We start from the raw sequence: 27956 nt of genomic DNA, 5'->3' as shown, positions 1-27956 counted from the left end.
CTGCAAGGCGGTGTGCGATTCGCATACAATGTATTTAATAGGAAATTCGCATGCATTTTTGCTATGCAAATTTTCCATGCAAATTCGCGTACGTTTTTGCCTAAAAATCAATGTAAAAACACACAGGCACTGACATGGTTAGATTCGCATACTTACACAAAAACACGAAAACAAGCGGTAAAATGTGAATTCGTTTTCGCGTTTTTTGCAACGAATTTGCAACGCACAAGTGGAAATGGGCCCTATAGCTTTTATTTTACAGACATGAAGTTTTGAATCAGGATTATTATCCTGATTCAATACTTCCTGTCTGTAGAATACAAGCTCTAGTTAATTGGCTTATTTAACAGAAAAACAGTAAGCTTTCAGCTTGTAAGCCTTCTTCAGACTCTATTCCTGTACGTTGACAATGTTAGAACATACAATCAGAAGGAGGTAGAGAGATTTTTTTTTGCAAATATCCAGATACATTAGTTACAAGGGATCTTGCAAGTATTGTGAGATATTTATGGCAAATAGATAAGACCCTTGGTCTACTTAAAGAGACTCTGAAGCGAGAATAATTCTCGCTTCAGAGCTCATAGTTAGCAGGGTCACGTGTGCCCCTGCTAAAATGCCGCTATCCCGCGGCTAAACGGGGGTCCCTTCACCCCCAAACCCACCCCCGCAATGCTCGGTCGTAGACTTGGTCGTGAGTGGAGGCAGGGCTGCAGCCATTAGCCCTGCCTCCAGTCGCGTCTATCAGCGGCGCATCGCCGCCTCTCCCCCGCCCCTCTCAGTGAAGGAAGACTGAGAGGGGCGGGGGAGAGGCGGAGATACGCGCTGACAGACGCGCGTGGGGCAGGGCTGCGGCGGTTAGCCCTGCCCCAACCAGGAAGCGCTCCCCGGCTGTACCGAGGGGATTTGGGGGTGAAGTAACCCCCGTTAAGCCGCGGGATAGCGGCGGTTTAGCAGGGGCACACATGCCCCTGCTATCTATGAGGTCTGAAGCGAGATTTATTCTCGCTTCAGACTCTCTTTAACGCCTACATAGACTCAGGCTGACATTGTAAGTTTTTTACAGACCCTATCCTGTTCACTTTACGCTGCTGGAGCCTGGAAACAGTTAACCGTATGTTACTGAGCTCGAGAGGGACAGTAGTTCCTGGGGGGGGCATTGTCCCAGTTTAGCACCGCCCATGCAAGTGAGCGGGAGGGTGTCATTGCTTCCATGTAGTCAGACCTAGTGGCCCCCACAATAAAAAATAATTTTTAATGGGGGGCCATTAATTTGTAACCCCTACAAAATACCCATAAGCAGTTTGGTGGAATCGCACCATTCCATATCATAATCACTAGCAGATCTTTACTTTTTTTCCCTTTACACTGGAAATACCCTTTTATACTAAGGAGGGAGAAATATGTAAATTTGTAAATGATTGTTTGCTGTTGCTGGAAATCTGCCTGGTGAACAATAGCTTCATGTGACCATTACACAATGCTTTCCACACACACACACATAGGGAAGCATCTGAGCTGTATCAGCAGCCCACATAACTAATCAGCTACAAGGAAGGCCTGTCAGGCCTGTGTGTGCCTCAGAGAGCAGGACGTAGCATGCTATCTGTTCAAACAGTCCCGCTCTCCACACAGCGCTGTCTCTCAGCAGCACACGCAGAGGTATGTTTCCTATTAGGATCCGTATTTGTTTTTCCTGTAGTCTCCAGAGTAAAGTGTGTTCTGTTCTCAAATGCCAAATTCTTTCATGTTTCCATAATCTGTATAGGAAAGTCTTAGTGAGCACTTGCTGCGAGTTCCAAGCCCAGCTGTGTCCAGGGATTGACTGTATGTAGTCAGATTAGATAACTGAGGGCCGTGAAGAATTCATATGCAAAAGGCAACTTTTCACTGACAAAAAGTATACAGAACTTTAAAATAACCAATGCAGTAATTTAGAGAACAGACAGGGCCGTAGCAATAGCCATAGCAACTGCTATGGAGCTCTCGAGAGGAGGAGGCCCAGGTAGTACTTGATGTGTTCACTATTAACTTGCCATTGTTTCTCCACCCTCTGCCTTTGTCTAAATGCTCATGGAGTAAACACAGTGTACATTGCATGAGATTGTAAATTGCCCAGTCAACTCATCCATAGAGTAGGGGCAGGTGACATTGCTCAAGAGTACCTACATCTGATGGCCCCTTACAAATTTTGCTATGGTGCCCAATAGTCTCTAGCTACACCAATGAGCAAAGGTTTCAAGCTCTAGGCCCGAATGCGGCCCTCCTTGTCATTTTATGTGGCCATAGAGAACTTTAAATGTCCATCATTGTAAGCAGTAAAAGAACTACAGCACACTGCCCTCCCATTTATAGGAGCACAACGGTGACAGCAGTTCTGGTTGAAACATTGTCAGTTTGGGCTGTAGTAACAACCTATGGGACACCCACCTGGGTTCCAAACCCCTCCAATATTTCCCACACACCTACAATCACCCCTCCCCCAACACCATCTCTCCTCATAGGCGATATGATGCATGTAGAAATGGTCACGCATATAACCAAGATGCACCTGACAGACACTCACTGCATAGGGCTAATAAGCCTCTTAAAGGCACAATTGTGCTCATTGCAGTTGAACAGGTATTATTATTATTATTATTTATTAGATTTATATAGCGCCAACATATTACACAGCGCTGTACAATAAATAGGATTACAGACAATGATAACAGGGTTGACAGAACAATACAGGTAACAGACCATAGATGCAACAATACAGGTAATAGCAATAAGATACACAACCCAATGCAGATAATAGTACAATGCCAGATCATAAACTGGAATGGTAGTGGTAAAAAATTACCAGTTCCAAATTCTGGGTAAAGTGCACACAGTCAAGTATGATACACAAGGGGAGAGGGCCCTGCCAAAGGCTTACAATCTAGAGGGAGGGGCTGGTGACACAAAAGGAGGGGGTGCATCAAGAAGTTATTGGCAGAAAGGATTAGGGTAGTGTTGAGTTGATGTAGGCCTCCTTGAAGAAGTGAGTTTTGAGTGCTTTTTTGAAGGTGGGAGCGAGCCTGAAGGGCAGTGGGAGAGAGTTCCACAGGATAGGGGCAGCTCTAGTGAAGTCCTGCAGTCTGGCATGGGAGTGCGAGATGCGTGGGGTGGTTAAGAGGTACAATAAGAACTAATGCAACTCAGACTCCTAATAAAGTATACCGGAAGTGACACGTGACATGATGAGATAGACCTGAGTATGTACAGTGTTAAGCACACTAATAACTATGCTGTGTTTCTTTTTTTCTTTCTCTGCCTGAAAGAGTTAAATATCAGGTATGTAAGTGGCTGACTCAGTCCTGAGAAATTCCAACTATAAAACACTTTCCTAGCAGAAAATGGCTTCTGAGAGCAGGAAAGAGATAAAAAAGGGTCAATAGTTCATATATTTTATTATCCAATTGGTGTCAAGTCCTGGGGCGGGATTTTGCAGGAGATCACCATCTCTGCTCCGTCAACAGTCTCCCAGCGGCGTTTCGCCGTCTATTTATATGGTGCTGCGATCTACGGCCGGCGCTGTACTGGGGATAGCGATGTGACACGGCTGTGCCCCTGGGAGGCAGGAGAGAGAATGGTTCTCATAGGCTGATGTCTGAGAGCCGATTGTGTTGATTGGCTGGCGGGGGGAGGAAGGGAGGGGGGTGGGGTTTTAAAAAAAAAAAAAAATAGTACTATTTATTAAAAAATAAAACAAATATTTGTAAAAAAAAAAAAAACACTCCAGAGGCGATCAGAGCCCACCAACAGAGAGCTCTGTTGGTGGGCAGAAAGGGGGAGGGGGGGTAATCACTTGTGTGCTGAGCTGTACGGCCTTGCAACAAGCCCTTAAAGTTGCAGTGGCCTAATTACTGAAAAATAGCCTGGTCACTAGGGGGTGTAAGCCCACGGTCCTCCAGTGGTTAGGAAGCCATGAGCTAGCTCCAATACTCGTGACTTTTAATCCACAGCCGGTGCAGCGGGATTCTTCTCTTCTAGGTCTCAATATGTCCCCTAATTTTTAATTTTTCGTTTACCTGGGCTACATGCCTTTGCTGAACTGCTCCAAACTGTGCAGTGGGAAATCTTTTTTTTTTTTTTTTATTCAGTAACAAGCTTATCTCAAAATGCAAATAACAAAAGCTTCCCATTTCAGATGAAACAAGGACACTATGGCCCATATGCAATTCACTTTTTCTCCCGAGTTTTCTTCTAAGTGATATTTTCAAAAATAGAAAATGCATAAAAATAGTTTTGATAATATTTTTTCAACTAATTGTCTTCAATTGCAAAATGCTGAAAAGTTAGATTTTCATCTTCAATTTAAACTATCTCCTAGAAGAAAACTCAGGAGAAAAAGTGAATTGCATATGGGCCCATGTGTTTATTTGGTGCTGGTTCAATCAACCGGCAAGCACATGTATCTGGCATCAGGCAAATTCCCGCTAGTGCTGGATCCCAGGGAGGGACTTTGCTGCATATTGCAAGTCACCTATAATAAATAGAGTAGTCAGTGAGGCGCTAATAATTCAGACCTGATTGCAAATTGTATGCCGCTAGGAATAGGGGAAATTAAATAACCTTCCTGCAGATTTCTTGGATCAGTTTTAAGCTGCATACAATTTATAAATATTAGCATCTCATAAAGCAGGGGTAGGGAACCTATGGTTCAGGAGCCAGATGTGGCTCTTTTGATGGCTACATCTGGCTCACAGACAAATCAGTAGGGGTTGATTCACTAAGCTACACTGCTCAAGCAGCGCAGCTTAGTGTGGCAATGCAAGGAAAATTACTGCTGTAGCATGCACTACTAACTTACTCATGATACCCCAAAACGAACCAACTCTGGACCCTGTCAGGTCCAGTGACTTTGTAGAACAAGATCCCCGCACTTTGATTGGCTCAATAGGCTGCCTGTCACTTGACAGGCAGCCTATTGGGCCAAAGTGGGGGGAATCGCGTCCTACAAAGTGAATCAACCCCCAAGTCCCCTAGCTAATTGTACAAGCTGTTAGTTGGTATTTCTCCTGTCTGGCTCTCAGGGAAATTGCTGATATTGCTTAAACCCAAGAGAAGCTGAAGACGTGTCTGACACTTTCACTGCCCGGCGGATCAACTGTGTACACTTCACCATGGCAACAGGGATGTGAGCCCTCTGCTGCGCATGCGCACTGTCCCAGTTTGAAACATATTGTATAGCTTTCACGGAATTACATTTTAAAATGTATGGCTCTCTCAGCCAAAAAGGTTCCTGACCTGTCGCAGAGTATCTGTGTCTCTAATAATAAGCATGAAATTCCTAGTTATATTTTACAGTAAGTTACAGTAAATTATCTCTGACTCTGCCCAGTTATTTTTGCCAATGTTCTTTTACTATGTATTTGTTTTATTTTCATTATTTCCTGTATTTAAAGTAAATGTGAAGTGATTCTAGAAAAAAAAAAAAGTTATATACTTTCCTACAGAGAGGGAAGTCTCTGGTTCCTATGAGCGTTCCTGGTCCTGTCAAGGTGTCTTTGTTCCACCGCTGTCCCCGATTCACATTTGCCACCTCTGGGAGCCCTCAGAACAGAAGGCTATGGCAGCCTTGTGCAGTACAGTCTTCAGAACAACGCTGGAATAAGGACACCATGAGAGAACTGTGAAAGGATTTATAGGATCCAGAGCGCTTTCATGTGAAAATGGCAGCGGGAAATTTGAGCGCAGGGTGAAGCCGTAAATCGTCTCACTCTACTGCTGCAAAAGTTCTGGCGGCATAAAGGGAGACTTAATTCTACATAAAAAAAATGACCAAATTATCTGGGACTTCTTGCAGCTCCCTGGAGTCCTCCTGTGCACATGACGCTGTTCAAAGCCCCTCCGGCCAGCAGCAGAGAGACGCCTGCTAAGCTGGCCAGTTGGAGGCCCTGAGCCGCTTGCACCCTGATTGCACTGGAGAAAGACATAACTCGGCTGCTGGCTATGGCTGGCGGCCGGATTACGCTGTTTTTAAAGTAGTTTGGGCTCTGTTGTTCGCTGGTGCTCAAATTAGCTTCTGAGCACCGCTATAGCCATAATTCACATTACAGCCTATGGCGACGCATGGTGCGCCCAAATTTCCCGGTGCCTATTTGTTCTGCTCCGTCCAAAGCCTTTCTTCTCCATAGGTGAGTATACAACTTTTTTTTTTTAAAATTGCTTTACGTTTACTTTAAAGGGAAACAGAGACGATAAAAAAATGAAAGTTTTATACATTCCTGGGGCTTCCTCCAGTCCCATGCGCACGGATCACTCCCACACCGCCATCCTCAACCTCCTGTATTGCTGGTACCGGGTCCCGTAACTTCGACAAGTCGTGGCCAGTCTGTGCAATGCGCTATGTCACTATATGTAGAGATACATAGACAGCGCACTCCTCTTACGCAGGCTGGCCGAAGTTACGGTATCGGTGGGAGATACAGAAGGCTGAGGACGTCAGTGTGGGAGCGATCCATGCGGATGGGGCTGGAGGAAGCCCCAGGTATGTATAAAACTTTTATTTTTTATCGTCTCTGGTACACTTTAAAGAGGAACTGTAACGACAAAACGGCCCCTGGGGGGTACTCACCTCGGGTGGGGGAAGCCTCAGGATCCTAATAAGGCTTCCCACGCCGTCCTGCGTCCCTCGGGGGTCTCGCTGTAGCCCTCCGTACAGCCGTGACGCAATATTTACCTTCCTGGCTCCTGCGCAGGCGCTCTGATGCCTCTCGGCGCCGAAGTAGGCGGAAATACCCGATCGCCGTCGGGTCTGCTCTACTGCGCAGGCGCAAGTTTCCGGCGCCTGCGCAGTAGAGCGGACCCGACGGAGATCGGGTATTTCCGTCTATTTCCGTGCCGAAAGTCGCCACAGCGCCCCCGCTGGAGCCAGCAAAGGTAATTATTGAACTGACAGTCGGCACAGTCGCCGGCTGTTCGGAGGGCTGCGGCGAGACCCCCGTGGGACAGAGGACGGCGTGGGAAGCCTCATTAGGATCCGGAGGCTTCCCCCACCCGAGGTGAGTACCCCCCAGGGGAGGTTTTTGTTGTTACAGAGTCTCTTTAAGCAGTGCTGATACATAGGGTATCATTCATAAAGAGGCTGTCGGTAATGCGGGAAAACACCGTTCTTCTCCGCAACCGGTAATTAAGACTTCTGGGTGGTCATTCATAAAGAAGTTGCCTGTTGCGGTAGAAGTGCGGAGGTTTTCTGGAGGAAGCTGGCGGTAGCGTTGCGGAAGACATGCGGAAACATAAAAGCTGCCCGATTCCCTCCGTGCACTCCTCTGCCTGATGCTGCTTGGGAGGTCCGTCCCATTCATTTATATGTAATCCGCCCGCCTATCGCTACTGTCGAGCAAGCGGTATTTTCCTTCCGGATACCGCTTGCTCTAATCTTTATGAATGGATGTGTTTGTTACTTTTTCTAGATTAATCTAGAAAAACTCCGCACAAGGCGGAAATGTATCGCTCTGCACGGGAATGTCATTTTTTCATGCGGAAAGAGCCTTTATGAATGCTGACTTTGCCGAGTGGTCGGTAAAGTCAGCTGTTTTTAGCATTTCCGCGTGCGGAAATGCTTTATGAATGATACCCATCATGGGCGTCCGCACATATGGCAAAACCGGGCATCTGCCCGAGCCTGGCCGCCTGCTGCCCCCCCCCCTGGCCGCGTGCCCGTGCAGCCAGCAGGAGGGAACAGCGCAGAGAAGAGAGAGAGCTATGGGCACAGTGGGGAAGGGCGGACGTCTCCCCAACTTCCCTCACCTTAGGGGGCTCTCTCTCCCTCGCTGTCCCCTCCGGAATGAAGTGTGCACTGTGCAGCGGCTGGCAGCGGGCGGAACTTACCTCCTCTCGCTCCTGCGCCGGAAGTTCTGGTGCCGCACTCTGGTCTGGATCAGGCCAGAGTAGCGGCTAATCCATCCGGCGCGTGCGACGAGAGGAGGTAAGTTCCGCCCGCTGCCAGCCGCTGCACACTTCATTCCGGACTCCGGAGGGGACAGCGAGAGAGGGAGGGAGAGCCCCCTAAGGTGAGTGCCCATAGCTCTCCCTCTTCTCTCCGCTGCTCCCCTCCTCCTGCACACAGACATGGCCACTTTTTCTGGGGACATATCCCCCTGGCTACATATACTGGGACATATACCCCTGCCTACATATACTGGGACATATACCCCTGCCTACATATACTGGGACATATACCCCTGCCTACATATACTGGGGCATATACACCTGCCTACATATACTGGGACATATACCCCTGCCTACATATACTGGGACATATACCCCTGCCTACATATACTGGGACATATACCCCTGGCTACATATACTGGGACATATACCCCTGGCTACATATACTGGGACATATACCCCTGCCTACATATACTGGGACATATACACCTGCCTACATATACTGGGACATATACACCTGCCTACATATACTGGGACATATACCCCTGCCTACATATACTGGGACATATACACCTGCCTACATATACTGGGACATATACCCCTGCCTACATATACTGGGACATATACCCCTGCCTACATATACTGGTACATATACCCGTGGCTACATATACTGGGATATATACCCCTGGCTACATATACTGGGACATATACCCCCTGCCTACATATACTGGGACATATACACCTGCCTACATATACTGGGACATATCCCCCTGGCTACATATACTGGGACATATCCCCCTGCCTACATATACTGGGACATATACACCTGCCTACATATACTGGGACATATACCCCTGCCTACATATACTGGGACATATACCCCTGCCTACATATACTGGGGACATATACCCCTGCCTACATATACTGAGGACATATACCCCTGCCTACATATACTGGGCACATATACCCCTGCCTACATATACTGGGCACATATACCCCTGCCTACATATACTGGGCACATATACCCCTGGCTACCTGTTCTGGGGACATCTCTACCCCTGGCTACCAGTTCTGGGGACATCTATACCGCTGGCCACCTATTCTGGGGACACCTATAGACCTGGGGCTACCTATTTTTGGGGAACCACTGCTGTCAGATTGAGTGTATTTTGGGGAACTGCTGCCAGGTGAGAGGTGTCTACATATTAAGGGGGCATTCTGCCTATTTATGTGAAAAGCTGTCTATTTATGTGCCTCATGACTGCTGAATTTGTCTTGTTGTGGGCCTCATGGTTACTGACTTTGTCTTGTTGGGGGCCTCATGATTTGTTAAGGGCCTCAAGATTGCTGAATTTGTCTTGTTGGGGGCCTCATGATTGCTGAATTTGTCTTGTTGGGGGCCTCATGATTGCTGAATTTGTCTTGTTGGGGGCCTCATGATTGCTGAGTTGGTCATGTTGGGGGCCTCATGATTGCTGAATTTATCTTGATGGGGGGGGGGGCCTCATGATTGCTGAATTTGTCTTGTTGGGGGTCACATGATTGCTAACTGCAAGACTATGGAAAAAGCTGAATTATCATCATATGAGACAATAGCATTAAACCTACTTTTTCCGCTTTTTAAAACAGAAAATGAAACTGAGGTTCTAAAAAAATGAATTTTTTTTCAGGAGTATGATGGATGAAATTGTTTATCTTCACAGTTTATTTTCAACTTAATTTTCCACATGTTCATGTATGAGTTAAAACGTTATTTAGTTTAAATTGCTGTTGGCACTTTGTGATAGTAAAGTGACTTTGCAGTTTGGACACTCGACCTCCAAAAGGTTCGCCACCGTCCTAATCTAATGTCCCACCATTGCTTAGTTCATGTAAACTTGTCTCCACCCACGACCACACCCACATTCTGGTTCATGACCACACCCATTTTTCGGCGCGGCGCGCGTAGCATGACGTAGCTCCATCACCAGCCCGGATTTGCTCCCCACTTTTTGCCCCCCCCCCCCCCCCCCTGGAAAATTTTCTGCGGACGCCCATGATACCCATAGCACTGTTCTTTGCACTGTGCTTATTGGACAAGAGCACCAGATACTCTAATGGATGTTATTTTATTTTGCTATTTAAAATAAACCAGTCATAGCCTTTACCACAATGCTTCTTGTCCTGCTGCTATGTGCACGCGCCTGGGCTGGGATACTAGTGACGCGCGTCCCCGCGTATTACTGCTGCGCGCTCCCGTATTATCCATGTGGGGAGAGCCGGCTGTGGATCTCGCGAGAGCGGCTGGATAAAGCCGGAGAGCGGCGCTTGGAGGAGCTGCGCGTCTTGTGGCTGCGGGTGAGGAGGGGACAGGGAGGGTCTGCGTGTGGGAGGGAAGGGGGAAGACACAGCCTATTACTTCTGCCTTGTTTACTCCATCTGGGAAGTGTGGATGGTGGGAGATAGAAGGATAATGGGAAGTTGTACAGGAAGTTGGGGGCTGCTGCAGGGGTGGCACGAGACTGGCAGCCCAGCATGGCACAAGCGCAGGAATGCTGGCACGGGTCACCTGGAGGTCACTGCCAGATCAGGGGTGCCCAGTGAAGGGGGGGTCGGGGGGTTCTGTCTCACCCCTCTCTATTTACATGTCAGGCATAAGGGGTGGGTGTGTGATATTTAAATACAAGCAACTCGTTTGTATGGACAGTATGTTTAAAGTGATATACCATTTAGAAAAGCAAATCAACAATCCAAATTCAGGACAAAGCTACTTTTCACTGTGTAAATTCCACTATAGTTCAATAATCCTAACATTTGTATAGTGCTTTTCTCCTGTTGGACTCAAAGCGTTCAAGGGCTACAGCCAGGGGTGTTCAAGGGGCAACCCTGCAGTGTTAGAGCTGGTTCAGACGGACGTTTGGAGGCGTCGCGTTCGTCAGCGTTCACGTTGCGTTCGGATGCGGTCGCGTTTTTTCTTCCCCTAGGGGGACATTACTCGCTTAGTACACTTGAATGGGAACGTTTAACGCCAAGCCGCGAACGCTTGTGGTAAACGCTCCGCAAGCGTCCGTCTGAACCAGCCCTTAAGAAGTTTTGCCCAAAGACTTCTTACTGAATAGGTACTGATCCTAGCCAAGATTTAGACATACCTGGGGCTTCCTCCAGCCCTATCTGCACGGATCGCTCACATTTCTACAGTTCCAGGTCCCGTAACTTCAGCCAGTCGCGGCCAAGAGAAGTGGCAGGGAAAATAATGTAATAAAAAAAGTGATTCATTTTTACAATAATTATGTATCAATTATTTAGTCAGTGTTTGTCCATTGTCCCACAATGCAACAAGGTTCACAGACCGGAAACTGCCAGGAGTACCACGGTACTCAGTTTCTTGTGTGAGGGATTTCACCACAATGTCAGTCATACAGCACCTCCTGGTGGTCTGTTTGTGAAAAGGAATAGATTTCTCATGTAAAAGCGGGTTTAGGCTACTGATTGGGATAAAGTTCAATTCTTGGTCAGAGTTTCTCTTTAAGGGCTCACTGCAGGGCCGTACAACTCAGCACACAAGTGATTTGCCCCCCTCCCCTTTTTCTCCCCACCAACAGAGCTTTCTGTTGGTGGGGTTTGATCGCTCCCCCAATGTTTGTTTATTTTTAAATAAATATTTATTTGATTATTTTTTATTACATTTTCCTATTTTTTCTTTTTTAAATCCCCCCTCCCCCCACCAGCCAATCAGCATGATCGTCTGTCATGACAGCGGATCCGTTCCCTGCTTCTAGAGGGGACAGCTGTGTCACATGGCTGTCCCCAGTACAGCGCTGGCTTAGATCGCAGCGCTGTATAGGCATATTAGATGGCGGTTTCACCGTCTAACAGTCTCCGAGTGGAGATTGCCGCTTGGAGACTGATGGAGCTCCATCATTCATGCGGAGATATGCGCGCGATCTCCTGCAAGCCCCATAGGCCATTCACGCCAATTGGTGTGCAGTCGTCCTGGGGCTGCAGCTGCGTTCACTCCAATTGGTGTGGAGCGGTCGGCAAGTAGTTAATTGAATTGAGTAAAATCGAACAGAAAAATTGTAATTAGTGCAGACCTTAAAGAGAACCCGAGGTGTGTTTAAAGAATGTTATCTGCATACATAAGCTGGATCTGCCTATACAGCCCAGCCTCTGTTGCTATCCCAAACCCCACTAAGGTCCCCCTGCACTCTGCAATCCCTCATAAATCACAGCCGTGCTGTGAGGCGGTGTTTACATCTGTAGTGTCAGTCTCAGCTGCTCCCCCGCCTCCTGCATAGCTCCGGTCCCTGCCCCCGTCCCTTCCCTCCAATCAGCAGGGAGGGAAGGGATGCAGGCGGGGACTGGAGTTCTGCAGGAGGCGGGGAGAGCAGCAGACTGACACTATAGAGATAAACACAGCCAGCTCTGACAAGCTGTTTGTCAGCAGCGTGGCTGTGATTTATGAGGGATTGCAGAGTGCAGGGGGACCTTAGGGGGGTTTGGGATAGCAACAGAGGCTGGGCTGTATAGGCAGATCCAGCCTCTGTATGCAGATAATATTCTTCAAACCCACCTCGGGTTCTCTTTAAGTGTCACTTATACAAGGCTAGGACAAGGTCCCCTAGCACCAGAGGCAGATTCCAAAGTGCGCCCCCACCCCACAGTATTCTCTGTAAGGCTCAGCACACACCATACAATGTTGGTTGTTCAATCTTACCACTTTCATGTAGTATAAGAGCTTATCCAATCAATCATACTAGGTATTTTCAATCTGTTGGCCCTTATACTACATAGATTTGATAAATCTGTACAACCAAGATTGTATGGTGTGTGTTGAGCTTTAGTCTAATTGCCCCCCCCCCCTCCCCCAGTGTATGTGGTGGTCTAGTGGCCTTCCATAGTATTTTATAGTCTCCCCACTCCCCAATCAACCACAGTATCCCGAGGCCTGGATCCCACTACAGCGCTTTTTTGAGTGCTTAGGGAGCACTTTAAATCGCTAGCGATTTCCCTAAACGCTCTGCCAATGTAAATAAATGTAACAAATTCCACAGTAGAGATTGCGATTAGCAAAATCGCAGGACATGCAGCATTTTGGGAACGTTTGCATGTCAATGTAAAGTATATAAAGTGATGGCAAATCGCTCAGGAATTGCTTTACATAGCGATTTGTGTACAATTTTAAATTACTGCAAACTATAAAAAAAAAAAAATTATAATAAATTGAAAGGACCAATCAGGGCCCATTCGCATTTGAAGCGGGTGATTTTATTGCGGTAAAATTACTGTATAAATCCACGTTTGATGAGCAATCGCGATTAGCACTTCTATAGCAGGCTAATCGTGATCGCTACTAAATCACTGCATGTAATGCTTTTGCGATTGCCGCTAATCGCGAAACGGCCGCGATTGGCGGCAGTGAGATCACTACCATATAGTTACTATTGCACTAGCGCTTTAAAAAGTGCTAGCGCTTTGGCGATTAATCGCCCTAGTGTGAATGGGCCTTCAGAATTAAAATTGCAAACCGCTGCACAATCGCTGGCAAAAAGATAACACTTTTTAAAATCACTACCAAATTTGCGATTTGTAGAGTGTTTCAGGCCTTAGTAGCAGGGCTGTGGAGTCGGTACAAAAATCTTCCAACTCCGACTCCTCAGTTTATGGAACCATGACTCCAACTCCGACTCCTCAGTTTATGGAACCACGACTCCAACTCCGACTCCGGATGCCCAAAATGCCTCCGACTCCTTAGTCTAATACTTAACAGGGCTGTGGATTTTTTACAAAAATCATCCGACTCCTCAGTTTATGAAATCAACGACTCCAACTCCGGGTGCCTAAAATTGCCCTGACTCAGACTCCTCAGACTCCTCTGAACGAACGATCTGTGACGCACAAACGATATTCAACTGACGCATGATTAGTCGCCCGTAACTAACGACTTTGTACATATGTGAACAATATTAGAAGAAAGTAGTAAACGACAACCGATAATGTATGCGTGCGCAAACGGAAGTAACGCAAAAATATCTCGGACGACATAGTACACACATACTGATGAATTTTAAAAAATATAAATATATATGAGTACTTATTAGTGGGAAGTACGTTATTGAACGTTCGTGTAGCGGAAACGTGTCATATTTAGTGGCCGCAAACGTAATACAAGTACCGAATAGAACTGAGGAATTGACATTTTGTAATACATTGTTGAATGTATATAATGTGTATCTATTGAAAGATAAAAGATAAAGTTACATCAAACGAACACAACTAGGTAAAAAGAATCACAATAACAAAAAACATCAGATAAATAGAGATCTGTATGTAAACGTTCGCTCGAGGTGTGTATTTAAAAAAAAAAAAGAAGAAGAAGAAGAAACACGTTATTTTTTTCACTACGAAGTAAAGAAACTTCCGGAATTACAAACATGCGCAGAACATCACAGATGAAAGTTCTCGGGCTATCTGTGTACACATAATGACAACTAAATGATTATTGGTTGAAAAATCCGCCGGGTTGGATCGGCTGAATTGAGCGATAATGGTCGTTATCGTTCAGAAAAAATAATGATTATCTTTCAAATTATCGTTATCGGGCATTTTGTAACGATTTTTATCGGACGTGTGTACTCGGAGTTCCTCAACCCTGTCCTCAAGGCCCACCAACAGTGCATGTTTTGCGGAAAACCACAAACATTCACAGGTTAGGTAATTAGTGTATTAGCAGATAATAAATGTAAAAAACTGCGCCACAAAGTTTACATAAAAAATGTTTTTCACCAATCGCTGGGATCGCTGCAGAAAGTCCAGTGTGGATTGATCTAATGCAAAGTTACTGCTGCGCTCTCCAGACCTGCACCACATATAAGCTCCACATAGGATAATAACGTTCAGTCTAAGCACTTATACAATTCCAACTTCTAAATGCCACAAGTGCCTCATGCTCCCCAAGTGACAATCTCTTCTGTATGCCCTCGTCCCCTCTCTCTAAATGCTCACCAGATATGAGCCACCTCAGCTCTCAGGTGGGTCTTAGGCAATGCTTATAAACCGCTCACTCGACTCTGTAAAAGAATTTGATCGCCACATAGGGTAATATTGTCCAGATGTCAGATAAACGTATACATTAAAATCGCCGTGCTTCTGTGATATCACCATGTGAATGTGCCAATCCACACACTACATGCCACACTTCTCAGCAGATATGGCCCACCTCTATCTGCAGGTGGAAAATGTGTTTAAGATACTCCAATCAAAAGTCCTTGCGGACTCAAAGCGCCAGAGCAGAGCAGCAGCCACTAGGGCGCGCTCTATTGGCAGTAGCAGTGTAAGGGAGACTTGCCCAAGGTCTCCTACTGAATTAGTGCTGGCTTACTGAACAGGCAGAGCCGAGATTCGAACCCTGGTCTCCTGTGTCAGAGACAGAGCCCTTAACCATTACACCATCATTTCAAGGTTCTCTTTTTTTAATCCGGTAAAATTCTCTCAATAAAAAACATAAAAATGCCACATAGCGTAATATTGTTAACATCTGCCTCTATGCGCTTAAAAGAATCACACTTACGCATCCAGAGTAGTGTTCAGCATATAACAAGGCAATACATCCAATGCCCATCCGCTGGGGTGCAGGGTGCCGTGTCGGGTATCCGCGATGTCCCGCTCCGCTCTTTCCCTCAGCCGCAGGGTTTGCAATCGTGCGCACTGTAAGTGTAGACCGGCCGGTCCGTTCGCTTCCTGGTGTGCGTACGACGTCAGACGCTAAGCTCCGCCCTACGCGCGTTTAGTCCTCACGCCAGACTCATCAGGGGCTCTCTTTTTATTCAGAGAATTTTACCGGATTAAAAAAGAGAACCTTGAAAGAGGCAGCTTAAGCAAACGAGTTGTGGCTTTTGATTGGAGTATCTTAAACGCATTTTCCACCTGCAGATAGAGGTGGGCCATATCTGCTGAGAAGTGTGGCATGTAGTGTGTGGATTGGCACATTCACATGGTGATATCACAGAAGCACGGCGATTTTAATGTATACGTTTATCTGACATCTGGACAATATTACCCTATGTGAAGATCATATTGTTTATAAGCATTGCCTAAGACCCACCTGAGAGCTGAGGTGGCTCATATCTGGTAAGCATTTAGAGCAGGGGTCTCAAACTCAATTTACATGGGGGCCGCAGGAGGCAAAGTCAGGATGAGGCTGGGCCGCATAAGGAATTTCACAATCGCGGCGCATCGCCACCTCTGCCCGCCCCTCTCACTCTTCCTTCACAGAGAGGGGCGGGGAGAGGTGGCGATCCATGCGGCGAGTGACGTCAGGAGGGGCAGAGCTGAAACTGAAAGCTCTGCCCCTTCCAGGAAATGCCATCGGATTGCCCCCCCCGGGCGATTTGGGGGCTCTGCAGCCCTCGTTTAGCGGCGGGGATGCAGCGGATTACTTGGGAGCACTGAAGCGAACTATAAGGAAGCTTTTGCCAGCGAGGGCCACAAAATATTGTATCCAAGGCCGCAAATGGCCCGCGGGCCGCGAGTTTGAGACCCCTGATTTAGAGAGAGGGGACGAGGGCACACAGAAGAGATTGTCACTTGGGGAGCATGAGGCACTTGTGGCATTTAGAAGTTGGACTTGTATAAGTGCTTAGACTGAACGTTATTACCCTATGTGGAGCTTATATGTGTTGCAGGTCTGGAGAGCGCAGCAGTAACTTTGCATTGTAAGTGTATTAGCAGAGCTGGTTAACTACCTCTGTGGATTTACATAAAACATGCACTGTTGGAAGTAATTGAGGACAGGGTTGGGAAGCCCTGGTCTAGTGGACTCTTATCCTCCCACTATATTCCTAGGTGATCAGGTAGCCCCCAATCCACATATAGTTTTCCCTGGTGGTCTAGTGGTCCCCCCATCTCCAGTATATACCAATTACCTGTCAATTGTATTGATATTTTAGCATCTGTGGTATTTCAGCTTCACAAGTGGGACAAGCATGCAACCAGTGCAGCACCTGGTCTTTATACTGATTCTGGATCAGTGACACAGAAGGCATTGCAGGCATAAATTAGTACAACTCTGGAACTGTAGCATTTCATTAAATGTCACCCGATGTGAAAATAAACTAATGAAATAAACAGTTGTGTCTATTCTCCTTCTCCTAAAAATGACTTTTTTAAGTTTTATTTTATATTAAATCTACTTTTTAAGTTTTATTGTTTTTGCTCAATGACACAATTGCTCAATGACACATTTATTGAAGTATGCCAGAGCTAACATCTATGAATTAGTGACTCTTTTATATCTTTCCTGCTCTCAGAAGCCATTTTCTGCTAGCAAAGTGGTTTATAGCTGTAATTTCTTATCAGTGAGGGTCACACTGTGGTCTGTCAGTGTAACTGCCACTTACATACCTGATGTATAACTCTTTCAGGCAGAGAAAGGAAAAAAAGGAACACAGCATAGTTATTAGTGTGCTAGGCACTGTACATACACATGTCCATCTTATCATGTCACATGTCACCTCGAGTATCCTTTAAAGGAAAAGAGAAAAGGACCCCCTCAATAGTCCTATCCTGTTCGCTTCTCATTAATGTATGTCTAAAAACATAATTAAGACTTTTGTTCTGCTTGGAGCAACACCAGGGCTGGGAGGAGCTGGAAACACCCTTTTTAAATATAACTTTGAAGGGTAAACACTGCGTCACCAAGTAGCATCTGCTCCAAGTATGAGAGTTTGATCTGTGTCTGAGCTATTCTTATGACCAGGTGGTGAAGCACACAGCATACATCTGAGACACTCTGAATGAATGAACGATGGGGAAATCAAGCCAATGAGTTGTTCCTTTCCACTCTTCGCAGTAGATTCCTGAGCCTGGCTCCTAAACTGTGATGATGTCATCAGCCATGATCATGTGACCACACCCTAGAGAGGAGGACTCTGCACTGACACACAAGCCTGCAAAAGGTACTTTTTAAACAGATACAAGGGTGTTGTAACTTCTACTTTGTACCTGAGTGTTTTGTTTTCTTTTTCAATCAAAGGTATTTGAGTGTTCTCTGAATCAAGATAACCTATAAAGCTTTACTTGGTGCCTGTGAAGTCTTATCCCTCCCCCTCTCCCCACCTGTGCTATATGCCAGCGGCAGGGTGAGCCTGGGGTGCCCGGCACCTGGGTGCAAGATTTTCTCTGGCGCCTATGGGAGTGGTTAAATTAACCGCGCCCAACCACATAACCACACCCATGTCCTGCCTAATCACACCCACACCTTCCACCTGTTTACGCATGCATGTGATACCCCATTCCTACCCCTCTTCCATGGGCTTGCTCCTGGCTGGCTTTGGCTTCCTGCGAGTCTGCTAGTCTCTGGACTGACTCAGGCTGAGAGGCTCTGCGAGTGCGACGCAGTCACACACTGCGTATTTATGGCTGCCTGCGGCCACCCTACTCTCTCTCGCTGACGTCGGCTCCTCCCCCCTGCCAAGCCCAAGGTGGGCTGCCTGTATCTTTCCCGTTGCGCCACGCAGCCTGCCAGTGTTGCCACCCTTTCACGTTATTTTTTACTGACAAATACCTAAAAATTTACTGACAAAAGATTTTTACTGACAAAATTTCCCCACTAAATGCACATAAGAGACAGCTTTCCCCCATGTAAATGCACATAACAAGATACCGCTTTTCACCAGTAAATGCACCTAACAAGAGACCGCTTTTTACCAGTAAATGCACCTAACAAGAGACCGCTTTTCACCAGTAAATGCACCTAACAAGAGACTGCTTTTCCCCAGTAAATGCACATAACAAGAGACTGCTTTCCCCCAGTAAATGCACATAACAAGACACAGCTTTTCACCAGCAAATGCACATAATAAGACAGCTTTTCACCAGCAAATGCACATAAGAGACAGCTTTTCACCAGCAAATGCACATAATAAGAGACAGATTTTCACCAGTAAATGCACATAATGCCAGTGTCCCCAGAATATATAGCCAGGGATATATGTGCCCAGTATATGTAGGCAGGGGTATATGTCCCCAGTATATGTAGGCAGGTGTATATGTCCCAGCATATAAAGACAGGTGTATATGTCCCAGCATATGAAGGCAGGGGTATATGTCCCAGCATATGAAGGCAGGGGTATATGTCCCAGCATATGAAGGCAGGGGTATATGTCCCAGCATATGAAGGCAGGGGTATATGTCCCAGCATATGAAGGCAGGGGTATATGTCCCAGCATATGAAGGCAGGGGTATATGTCCCAGCATATGTAGCCAGGGGGTATATGAGCCCAGCATAGGTAGCCAGGGGGTATATGTGCCCAGCATAGGTAGCTAGGGGGTATATGTGCCCAGCATAGGTAGCTAGGGGGTATATGTGCCCAGCATAGGTAGCCAGGGGGTATATGTGCCCAGCATAGGTAGCCAGGGGGTATATGTGCCCAGCATAGGTAGCCAGGGGGTATATGTGCCCAGCATAGGTAGCCAGGGGGTATATGTGCCCAGCATAGGTAGCCAGGGGGTATATGTGCCCAGCATAGGTAGCCAGGGGGTATATGTGCCCCAGTCTAGGTAGCCAGGGGGTATATGTGCCCAGTCTAGGTAGCCAGGGGGTATATGTGCCCCAGTCTAGGTAGCCAGGGGGTATATGTGCCAAGTCTAGGTAGCCAGGGGTATAGGGTCCCCGTTTAGGTAGTTAGTGACAGGAGCGCTCCCCTCCCCTCTATCCGCTGCCGCCGCTCCCCCCTCAGCTTGCAGCAGCTTCAGACCTCAATCAGCGGGCGACCCGACCAGTAAGAGGGCGCTGGACGCACCCGCTCTATATGCGGAAGTGATGTGACTTCCTCATATCAGTGCGGCGTGCTAGGTCCTAGTGCCCGCCCGCCTGATCGAGGTCTGACGCGGCGGCGCCGGCGGCTAGAGGGAGCGAGCGAGCTTCGGCCACAGGGGGAGAGCGGTGGCCACATGGGGAGAGCGGCGGCCGGGCGGCGCCTCTCAGAGGCAGGCGCCTGGGTGCCTTGCACCCGCCCAGGCTCGGCCCTGGCCAGCGGCTTATATGGCACAAATGGAGGAGTGTAATTCCAAAGACAGATGGGCACCGCTCAGTGGGTGGCATAGGACTAGTAATGTATAAATATCCAAATGGGGGGCACATTTATATACTGGGGGAACAGCATCGGGGGGTTTTGTAGCTCTTCCCGATATCGCACGACGTTACTGCCTGCACCCGATCGACCACGACAGCTGACATCTTGCAGCATGTTTGATCGATAGATGCGACCAATTTCGGCCTGAAATTGGTTGCATTGTTGATTGGGCATGCTCTTGGCAGCACCGATTTTCATCAGGTTTGATAATTATCAGAATCAATTTTATTTATCAGAATCCATTTTATTTCGCCAAGTAAGTTTGCACCTACAAGGAATTTGTCTTGGCAGTTACTTAACAAACACAAACAAAAACAATACAAGGACAGAGTGTCTATATTACAAGTCAAGGACATTATAAGTATAGTGGCAGTAAGCAATGTGAGAATTGTTCATGTTTAGTTCTGTGCTGATTACTTTCAGTCCTAGCAGCTCTAACGTGGTTCAGCATTAAGTATGGCTACCGCTTGAGAAAAAAAGCTGTTCCTGTGTCTGGAGGTTTTGGTAGCAATTGACCGGAATCTTACTCCTGAAGGCATGCGCTGGAAGATGGAGTGAGCTGGGTGAGAGGGGTCAGAGGCAATTTTTGGATGCTCTCTTTCTGCACCTGCTAGCGTAAAGATCCTGCAGGGGAGGTAAGCTACAGCCACTTATCCTTTCCGCTGTTCGGATGATGCGCTGCAGCCTCACCTTTTCGAATGTTGAGCAGGAGCCGAACCATACAGTCATAGATGATGTTATGGTGGATTCGATGATTGCAGTGTAGAACTGCACCATTAGATTTTGAGGTAGGCCAAACTTTTTCAGCTGCCGTAGATGGTACATCTTCTGTTGCGCTTTATTGACAATAGTGGCAGTGTTGTTGTCCCATTTTAGGTTGTGTGAGATCGTGGACCCAAGAAACTTGAATGACTCTACTTGGGTTATTGTGGATCCATTTATGGTTAAGGGGAGGTGCTGGGGGGGGGGGGATCTCCTGAAGTCTATTATGATCTCCATAGTTTTGAGAGCATTTAGTTCCAAGTTGTTGCTGCTGCACCAGGAGGAAAGCTGTCCCACCACATGCCTGTATGCAGACTCGTCCCCGTTTTGTATGAGACCAACTACTGCAAACTTCAGAACCTTAATAGATGGATCTGTGGAGATGCAGTCATTGGTGTACAGTGAGTAGAGCAGTGGGGAAAGCACACAGCCCTGGGGTGCACCAGTACTGACTGCCAGAGAGCTTGGTGAGTGCTTCCCAAGTCTGACCTGCTGTCTCCTATTGGTTAAGAAATCGGTTATCCATTTGCAGATGGATTCAGGTATGTGTAGCTGGGAGAGCTTGCTGTGCAGCAGTGTTGGAATTATGGTATTAAATGCAGAGCTGTAATCTATAAATAAAATCCTGGTGTAGGTTCCTGGGGTGTCTAGATGCTGTAGTACATAATGCATACACATGTTCACGGCATTGTCTGCGGATCTATTAGGCCTGTAGGCAAATTACAGAGAGTCCAGCAGGGGATCTGTGATGGATTTCAGATAAGTCATTATCAGTTTTTCGAATGCTTTCATGACCAATGATGTCAGGGCAACAGGCCTGTAGTCATTTAAACGTGTAGGTTTTGATTTTTTTGGAATTGGTACAATGGTTGAGCTTTTAAAACAGGAGGATGGTCGATCGGTCACCAAATCAAATAGCGTATTGCCACCTTTTAATTCTCTGTAGAGCCACCTTTTAATTCTCTCATGCAATAGCAGGAGCCAGGACTCGGCACTACCCCTCCCCTCTCGTCAACTACTAAACATTTTTATTCTGCTATTTAGTCAGAAAATGAGTATGGTGTAGAGAGGTTGTTCGGTTGGCACTACAGCAATTAAAGCATTCTTGAGCAGGGAGCTGGCAGGACCCACGTTGTCTCGCACACTGTGGCTGCGTGCTCTGATCAGAGCTAATAGCAATATGCTGTGCAGGAGAAGAAGAGAGAGGAGAGGAGACCGACACTGCAGTCAGCTTATTTTTTCCAAAGTGTGGCACATACAAAGCAAATACAATTGGTGCAAACATGCAACATACAGGTGCTTGAAACGTTGTGGGTGCTGGGCACTGATAGCCTTACGGATGTTTCGAGCAGGTATGCGCTTCTACGGAGGCTCTGCGCGAAACGGCTGTAAAGCTATCAGTGCCCAGCACCCACCGCCACCCACAACATTTCAAGCACCGGTATGCTGCATGTTTGCACCAATTGTATTTGCTTTGTATGTTCCACACTTTGGAATTAATAAGCTGACTTCAGTGCCGGTCTCCTCTCCTCTCTCTCCTTCTCCTGCACAGAAAATGAGTATATCAGGAAGGAAATGTCATGGCCTGAATTTGTAGAAAGCGGGATTGAAAGTGGATTTGTCATCAAATTTCATCTGTAGTTTAAGGCTGTGTTCCACTTGAGCTGAGAATGGACATTTTTTTTTTTTGTCCGTTCTCCACTCATTGCAAAATTGGCAGTGAATGGCTCCTATTTTATATATAGGATCCGTTCACACTTGTCACTAGGCGTGAACAATTTTAGGAAAAGATTGAATTGCACGATTTCTGTCAGAAATTGCGATTTTAATTTGATTCACGAATTTCCTCAAATCAAGCTTTAATATATCACACAGTCCAGCTCAGAGTCACCTCGGCTGAAATGCACAGTGCCCACAGCACACATCATCTTGCACACACATAATGAGGCACACACAGGGTGTCAGAGTGATCTGATGTGCATTGTGCAGAGTTGCAAAGGAGGCGGGGGGCGGAGCCATGATAAATGTTAGCCTGGATGCCTGGCTCATAGTAGGTAGTGGTACTGTATGTCACTGCTTGGCCAAACTCTTGTCACTGCCTGGCCAAACGCCTTCCGTGGCGCCGCCCACCCAGCTGATAACGCACTAGGCTAGGAGCAAGAAAGCATGAGAGCCTGTGGGCGGAGTCTGCCACCTGCCCAGCTGATGATGTGCTAGGCTGGGCGGAGTGAAAGAGTGTGAGAGCATGCGGTGGCCGGCCGCCCAGCCAATGACGTGCTAGGCAGAGGGAGAAAGTGAGAGGCTGAGCCCTGTGATGATGTCGGAGGTGGAGGCGGCACTAGGAAGAAGGAAGGAGATGGTTAGAGCCGCTAAGCCACCGCTAATTGCATGGAGCGGCAAGTGGAAGATGGACTGCCTGCCTCTGCCTGGCTGAACTGCTACACTGCGGGAGGGATATTGTGAGAAATCGACGCGTTCACGATCATGGAATCGTCGTGTCCGTGATTGCGATTTCGGTCTTAATCAATCGTTCAGGCCTACTTGTCAGGCTGCGATCCATTGCAGTAAGCGGGCCGTGCCTGTTTTCTCCCCAGAAATTTTTTCCACCCAGATGGCTTGAAATAGTAGCCGGGTGGCATAAAAAAGTAGCCGGGTGGGGCGAGATGAGAGAATACAGGGCCGGTGCTTCTGTGTGCAACTCTGCTTACAGCATAGAAGGAGGATGTGAGCCGATGACAGCCGGGTGCTGACCAAAACTAGCCGGGTGGAGCACCCGGCTAAAAGAGCCTGGGGAGAACACTGCACGCTTTTGTGTTGTCTGCAATAATGCCAGAAAAGCAGAAGCACTCCCCATATAGCCTATGGGGGTAATGCATCTGCCCCTGCAGGTCAAATACCGCTTTAGGACTCCTTGTACTGTCTTCCAAAGCACTCGCATGCCAGAGTACTTCTGAAGATGAGTGGAACCGTACTACGCACGCACACAACCAGGCTGGCGCATGTGCAGCTTTTACATAGCTGAGTATCTAACCTGTAGCGAGCTTCCTCTAGTTGCAGAGAATATATTTGATCGGACAGATCCCAAGCGGCCTACAATTTGCAGTAAATGTGCATGCAAGCTGGGACTTGCAGACCCATCTCCATTAACCTCCTTAGCAGTAACCCCGAGTCAGGCTCGGGATGGAAATCCACAGCTCAGAGCGGTAATTCCGAGTCAGGCTCAGGATGGAAATCCGCAGCTCAGAGCGGTAATCCCGTGCCTGAGTGAGCTATATGCAGGAGCTACTGCAGATCTCTGTGCAGTATGGTTTTTTTTTTTTTTTTTTTTTTTTTTTTTTTTTCCTTGTTTTTAGGGTCTAAAAGCTCATGAAAAAATTGCATGGCTTTTATACCCTAAATCCAGAAATAATCATAATGCTAGGGAGGTTAAACAGCCGTGCCGACTCCGGTAGAGGTGAGTGGTAATTATCTAGTGGGCATCAGATAAAGTTATCTTGTTGTTACCCCATCATTAGGTCTAGTATGTGTATAATAAATGATCAGTGAGATGCTCATAATTACAATTTAACACAAATTTTTATGCAGCCGTAGAAGAGGCTTATTCATTACGGGAAATTCTGCACTGCTAGCATTTTTATTTACCATACTTTATCTGTTGCAGTATGGCAGCATTCACACTTATCCACTTGGAGTCACGTGAATTCAGCATGCAATTTACAGTGTTTTTCCACATGCACAAATTTTTGTTTTGCGATTGTGGTGATATATTGGGGTGCTGATGATGTTAAGGATAATACAGGAACATATTCTTTCATTTTTCTGCCTATGTCATGTGTATGTCTGATCGAAGCCAGCTGGCTTCAGGGTAATTGGTCACCTGGCCAGAGGAAACTGAATGCTAAAGTGAATAGGTCAATTAGGTTGAAAAAGGCAAATGAACCTAGACATTCAAGTAGGGACTCTCTACCTAGCCTCTAATTAGGAGATGGCTAATTATGCCCATAGCCAGTCATGTCCTTACCTTTTGAACTTCTGGGAAATACTGTCTCAGATGTGTATTGTGCTTGGGAGCAATTGCCGGAAGTCACCGCTCAGGCCCCGCTGGGCCGATTTGCATATTTTTTTTTTTTTTTTTGCTACACGCAGCTAGCACTTTGCTAGCTGCGTGTGCAATCCGATCGCCGCCGCTACCCGCCGATACGCCGCTATCCGTCGCGCCCCTATGTACACCTGCTGCTCCTCCATGCTTTGTACGCACGCTGCTCCTCCATGCTTTGTACGCACGCTGCTCCTCCATGCTTTGTACGCACGCTGCTGCTCCATGCTTTGTACGCACGCTGCTGCTCCATGCTTTGTACGCACGCTGCTGCTCCATGCTTTGTACGCACGCTGCTGCTCCATGCTTTGTACGCACGCTGCTGCTCCATGCTTTGTACGCACGCTGCTGCTCCATGCTTTGTACGCACGCTGCTGCTCCATGCTTTGTACGCACGCTGCTGCTCCATGCTTTGTACGCACGCTGCTGCTCCATGCTTTGTACGCACGCTGCTGCTCCATGCTTTGTACGCACGCTGCTGCTCCATGCTTTGTACGTACGCTGCTGCTCCATGCTCTGTACGCACGCTGCTGCTCCATGCTTTGTACGCACGCTGCTGCTCCATGCTTTGTACGCACGCTGCTGCTCCATGCTTTGTACGTACGCTGCTGCTCCATGCTCTGTACACACGCTGCTGCTTCTCCATGCTCTGTACACACGCTGGTGCTCCATGCCCTGTACACACACTGGTGCTCCATGCCCTGTACACACACTGATGCTCCATGCCCTGTACACACACTGATGCTCCATGCCCTGTACACACTGCTGTTTCTCCATGCTCTGTACACGCTGGTGCTCCATGCCCTGTACACACGCTACTGCTCCATGGCCTGTACACACACTGATGCTCCGTGCCCTGTACAAACGCTGCTGCTCCATGCTCTGTACACATGCTGCTGCTTCATTACAATGCCAACTGTAGCAGGGAAAGAAATGGGGCAGTGCTGTGAGCTGCAGGATACCTGCAGATATTCTGATGTCTCAATTTGTGCCTGGCCCTGGTCTGAGGGGGGATTCTGGGCAGCTGTAATCCCCCCCCCCCCCCCTCTGCATTTGCCTATGAGGAGGGCTTTTCGGTCTCTTTTATCCCCCTATACATTCCTAGTGGTTTGGGTCACCCCAAGGTACTTGGTTACATTGAATGTAAATCACACACACACACACACAAAAAGACCTGCTACACGATTTTAAAACTCGAACAAAATGCACAAACAACCCATGTCATTGAAATACATTAGCTATGCAATGATCAAGGCTTCGCAAACTCTGTAAGTATGAGCAGGGGCCTGATAATCATCCAACATACTATTTTGCATTCCAAATAAAGTGAGAGAGATTTTTTTTCTGCAAATCTCTTGCTGGGCTCCTGTGAGAAATGGTTTCCGAATAGTAGTGTTTATTATTTTTTTTCCTAGTAGGCTTGTAGCTGTTGTCTTGTCTGTTCATGTTTGCTGTGGTGATTTACATGTCATCTCTGGCCTGTTGTGAAATCCGCAGTGACAGCATTGTACAGAGATTTGAAGAAAACGTTGTAATTAGTGATTTGTTTCCCCTTCTCCTCCTGCCGCCGCAGAATGAATATACTCTGTAAGTTGCTTCTAATCAGTATTGTTGCTACTGCCCACATCTAGTGCTCTGTGTTAGGTGTTAATGCGTTTAGCTGTTTAAGTTTGTTTCTCAAAGGAATTTACATGTCTGCTTTTGCAGCTCTCAGAATGCTCGCTGGAATGGAGGAACTACTTCTGCTACCCGGAGAGGTGGTCAAAGACATGGGTAAGCTAAAATACAATCCAATTTTGAACATTTTGAGCTCAGTTCACAAAACATTATCGCGTGCCGTAAAGCAGAAAATGACTGATTTTATCAAACACTAGCAGCTGCCAGGGTATGTATTTGGGTGGTGTTGGGTCTGGACACTTTATATAACCCTAACACACAAACACTCAATGACCAAGTTTGTGAGATTTGGGGACCTTGACATCAATAATGTGAAAGGAAGCAGTTGAAATTTCCCATTAAAATCAATAAAACAAATCTGACTGGCTGTTTGTGATTTTTCCCACTTTTCAGGATTTGAACCCCAGTCAATTAATGATCGACTGTAGCATGTTTGAAGAATGGCAGCAATCATGTTGAAGAATGGCAGCAATTTAAATATTGCTTTGAAAAGCAATAGGTGAATTTTGATTGGCTATTGTAGGCGCCACCCACTTTCCTGAACATTAATCCCAGTCACCCAGTGATTAACGGTGCCAAGTTTGAGAACTCAGCCACTAACCGTATAAGAATGGCTGCAGTTTATTTGTTCCGATTTATAATTTTGGTTGTTAGCTCTGCCTACTTTTTGTGATGAAGTTTGTGAAGCATTGCAGTCCTTGGCATCAACAGTGTGAGAATGGAGGCAGTTAAAAATTTCCCATTAAATCAACCAAACAAATCTGATTGGCTGTTTGTGGCTCAGCCAATGACCGACAGTACCAGGTTTGAGGCCTCTGATATTAACAGTGTAAGAATGGCTGCAGTTTACATTTTCCCATTGAAAATGAATTGCTGAAATTTGACTCTTTTATGCTCTGTTCACTTTCCCTGAATTTTTCACCAAGTGACCAACTGTGCCAAGTTTGGGGACTCTGGCTTCATTAGTGTGAGAATGAAAGTTTTTTTTTTTTTTTTACATTTTATCCATTGACGTGAATGGGTGAAATCTGATTGGCTGTTTGTGGTTCCGCCCAGGTGTGGTTATCCCACAAATTGGGAAAACTACAATTACTGACTGAAGTAAATTACCAAACTTGTTAAGTAAATATCAAACTTGTTGGGTAAATACCTCATAAATGCTAATTCACAATGCAATAAGACAAGTGAGATGTTTGGTATTTTATCTCCAGCCTGGAGCTGTCAGTAAGAAATCAAACAGCCATTTATGAGGTCACAGAAGGGTGATAAAGAAATTGCAAACGCGGCATTGTGAATGTATCCATAGGGATACATTAGTAGCAACGCTTTGCTGGTCCCTGGCGCTGAAAAAAAAACACGCCAAGTGTGAACCAGCCCTAAAAAAAACAAAC

The 27956-nt window shown here is 46.7% G+C and overlaps 1 protein-coding gene across 3 annotated transcripts in view; it reads left to right on the top strand.

Moving 5' to 3' along the window:
- Positions 1–1578: 1578 nt before the first annotated feature.
- Positions 1579–27956, top strand: part of MTMR2 (myotubularin related protein 2) — a 74862-nt gene continuing 48484 nt past the window's right edge. The window contains exons 1-3 of one of the 3 annotated variants that reach the window (XM_068266838.1): positions 1579–1659; positions 17747–17852; positions 26596–26661. In XM_068266838.1, the coding sequence (XP_068122939.1) occupies positions 26604–26661 (58 nt within the window). In that variant the 5' untranslated portion in view covers positions 1579–1659; positions 17747–17852; positions 26596–26603. Of the gene's footprint in view, positions 1660–10165; positions 10255–17746; positions 17853–26595; positions 26662–27956 lie in introns of those variants that run through there. The other 2 variants (XM_068266839.1, XM_068266837.1) reach the window with 2 other exon arrangements.

Source organism: Hyperolius riggenbachi, chromosome 2 (assembly GCF_040937935.1).
Source record: "Hyperolius riggenbachi isolate aHypRig1 chromosome 2, aHypRig1.pri, whole genome shotgun sequence".
NCBI lineage: Eukaryota > Metazoa > Chordata > Amphibia > Anura > Hyperoliidae > Hyperolius > Hyperolius riggenbachi.
This window is presented reverse-complemented; position numbering and strand designations above follow the sequence as displayed.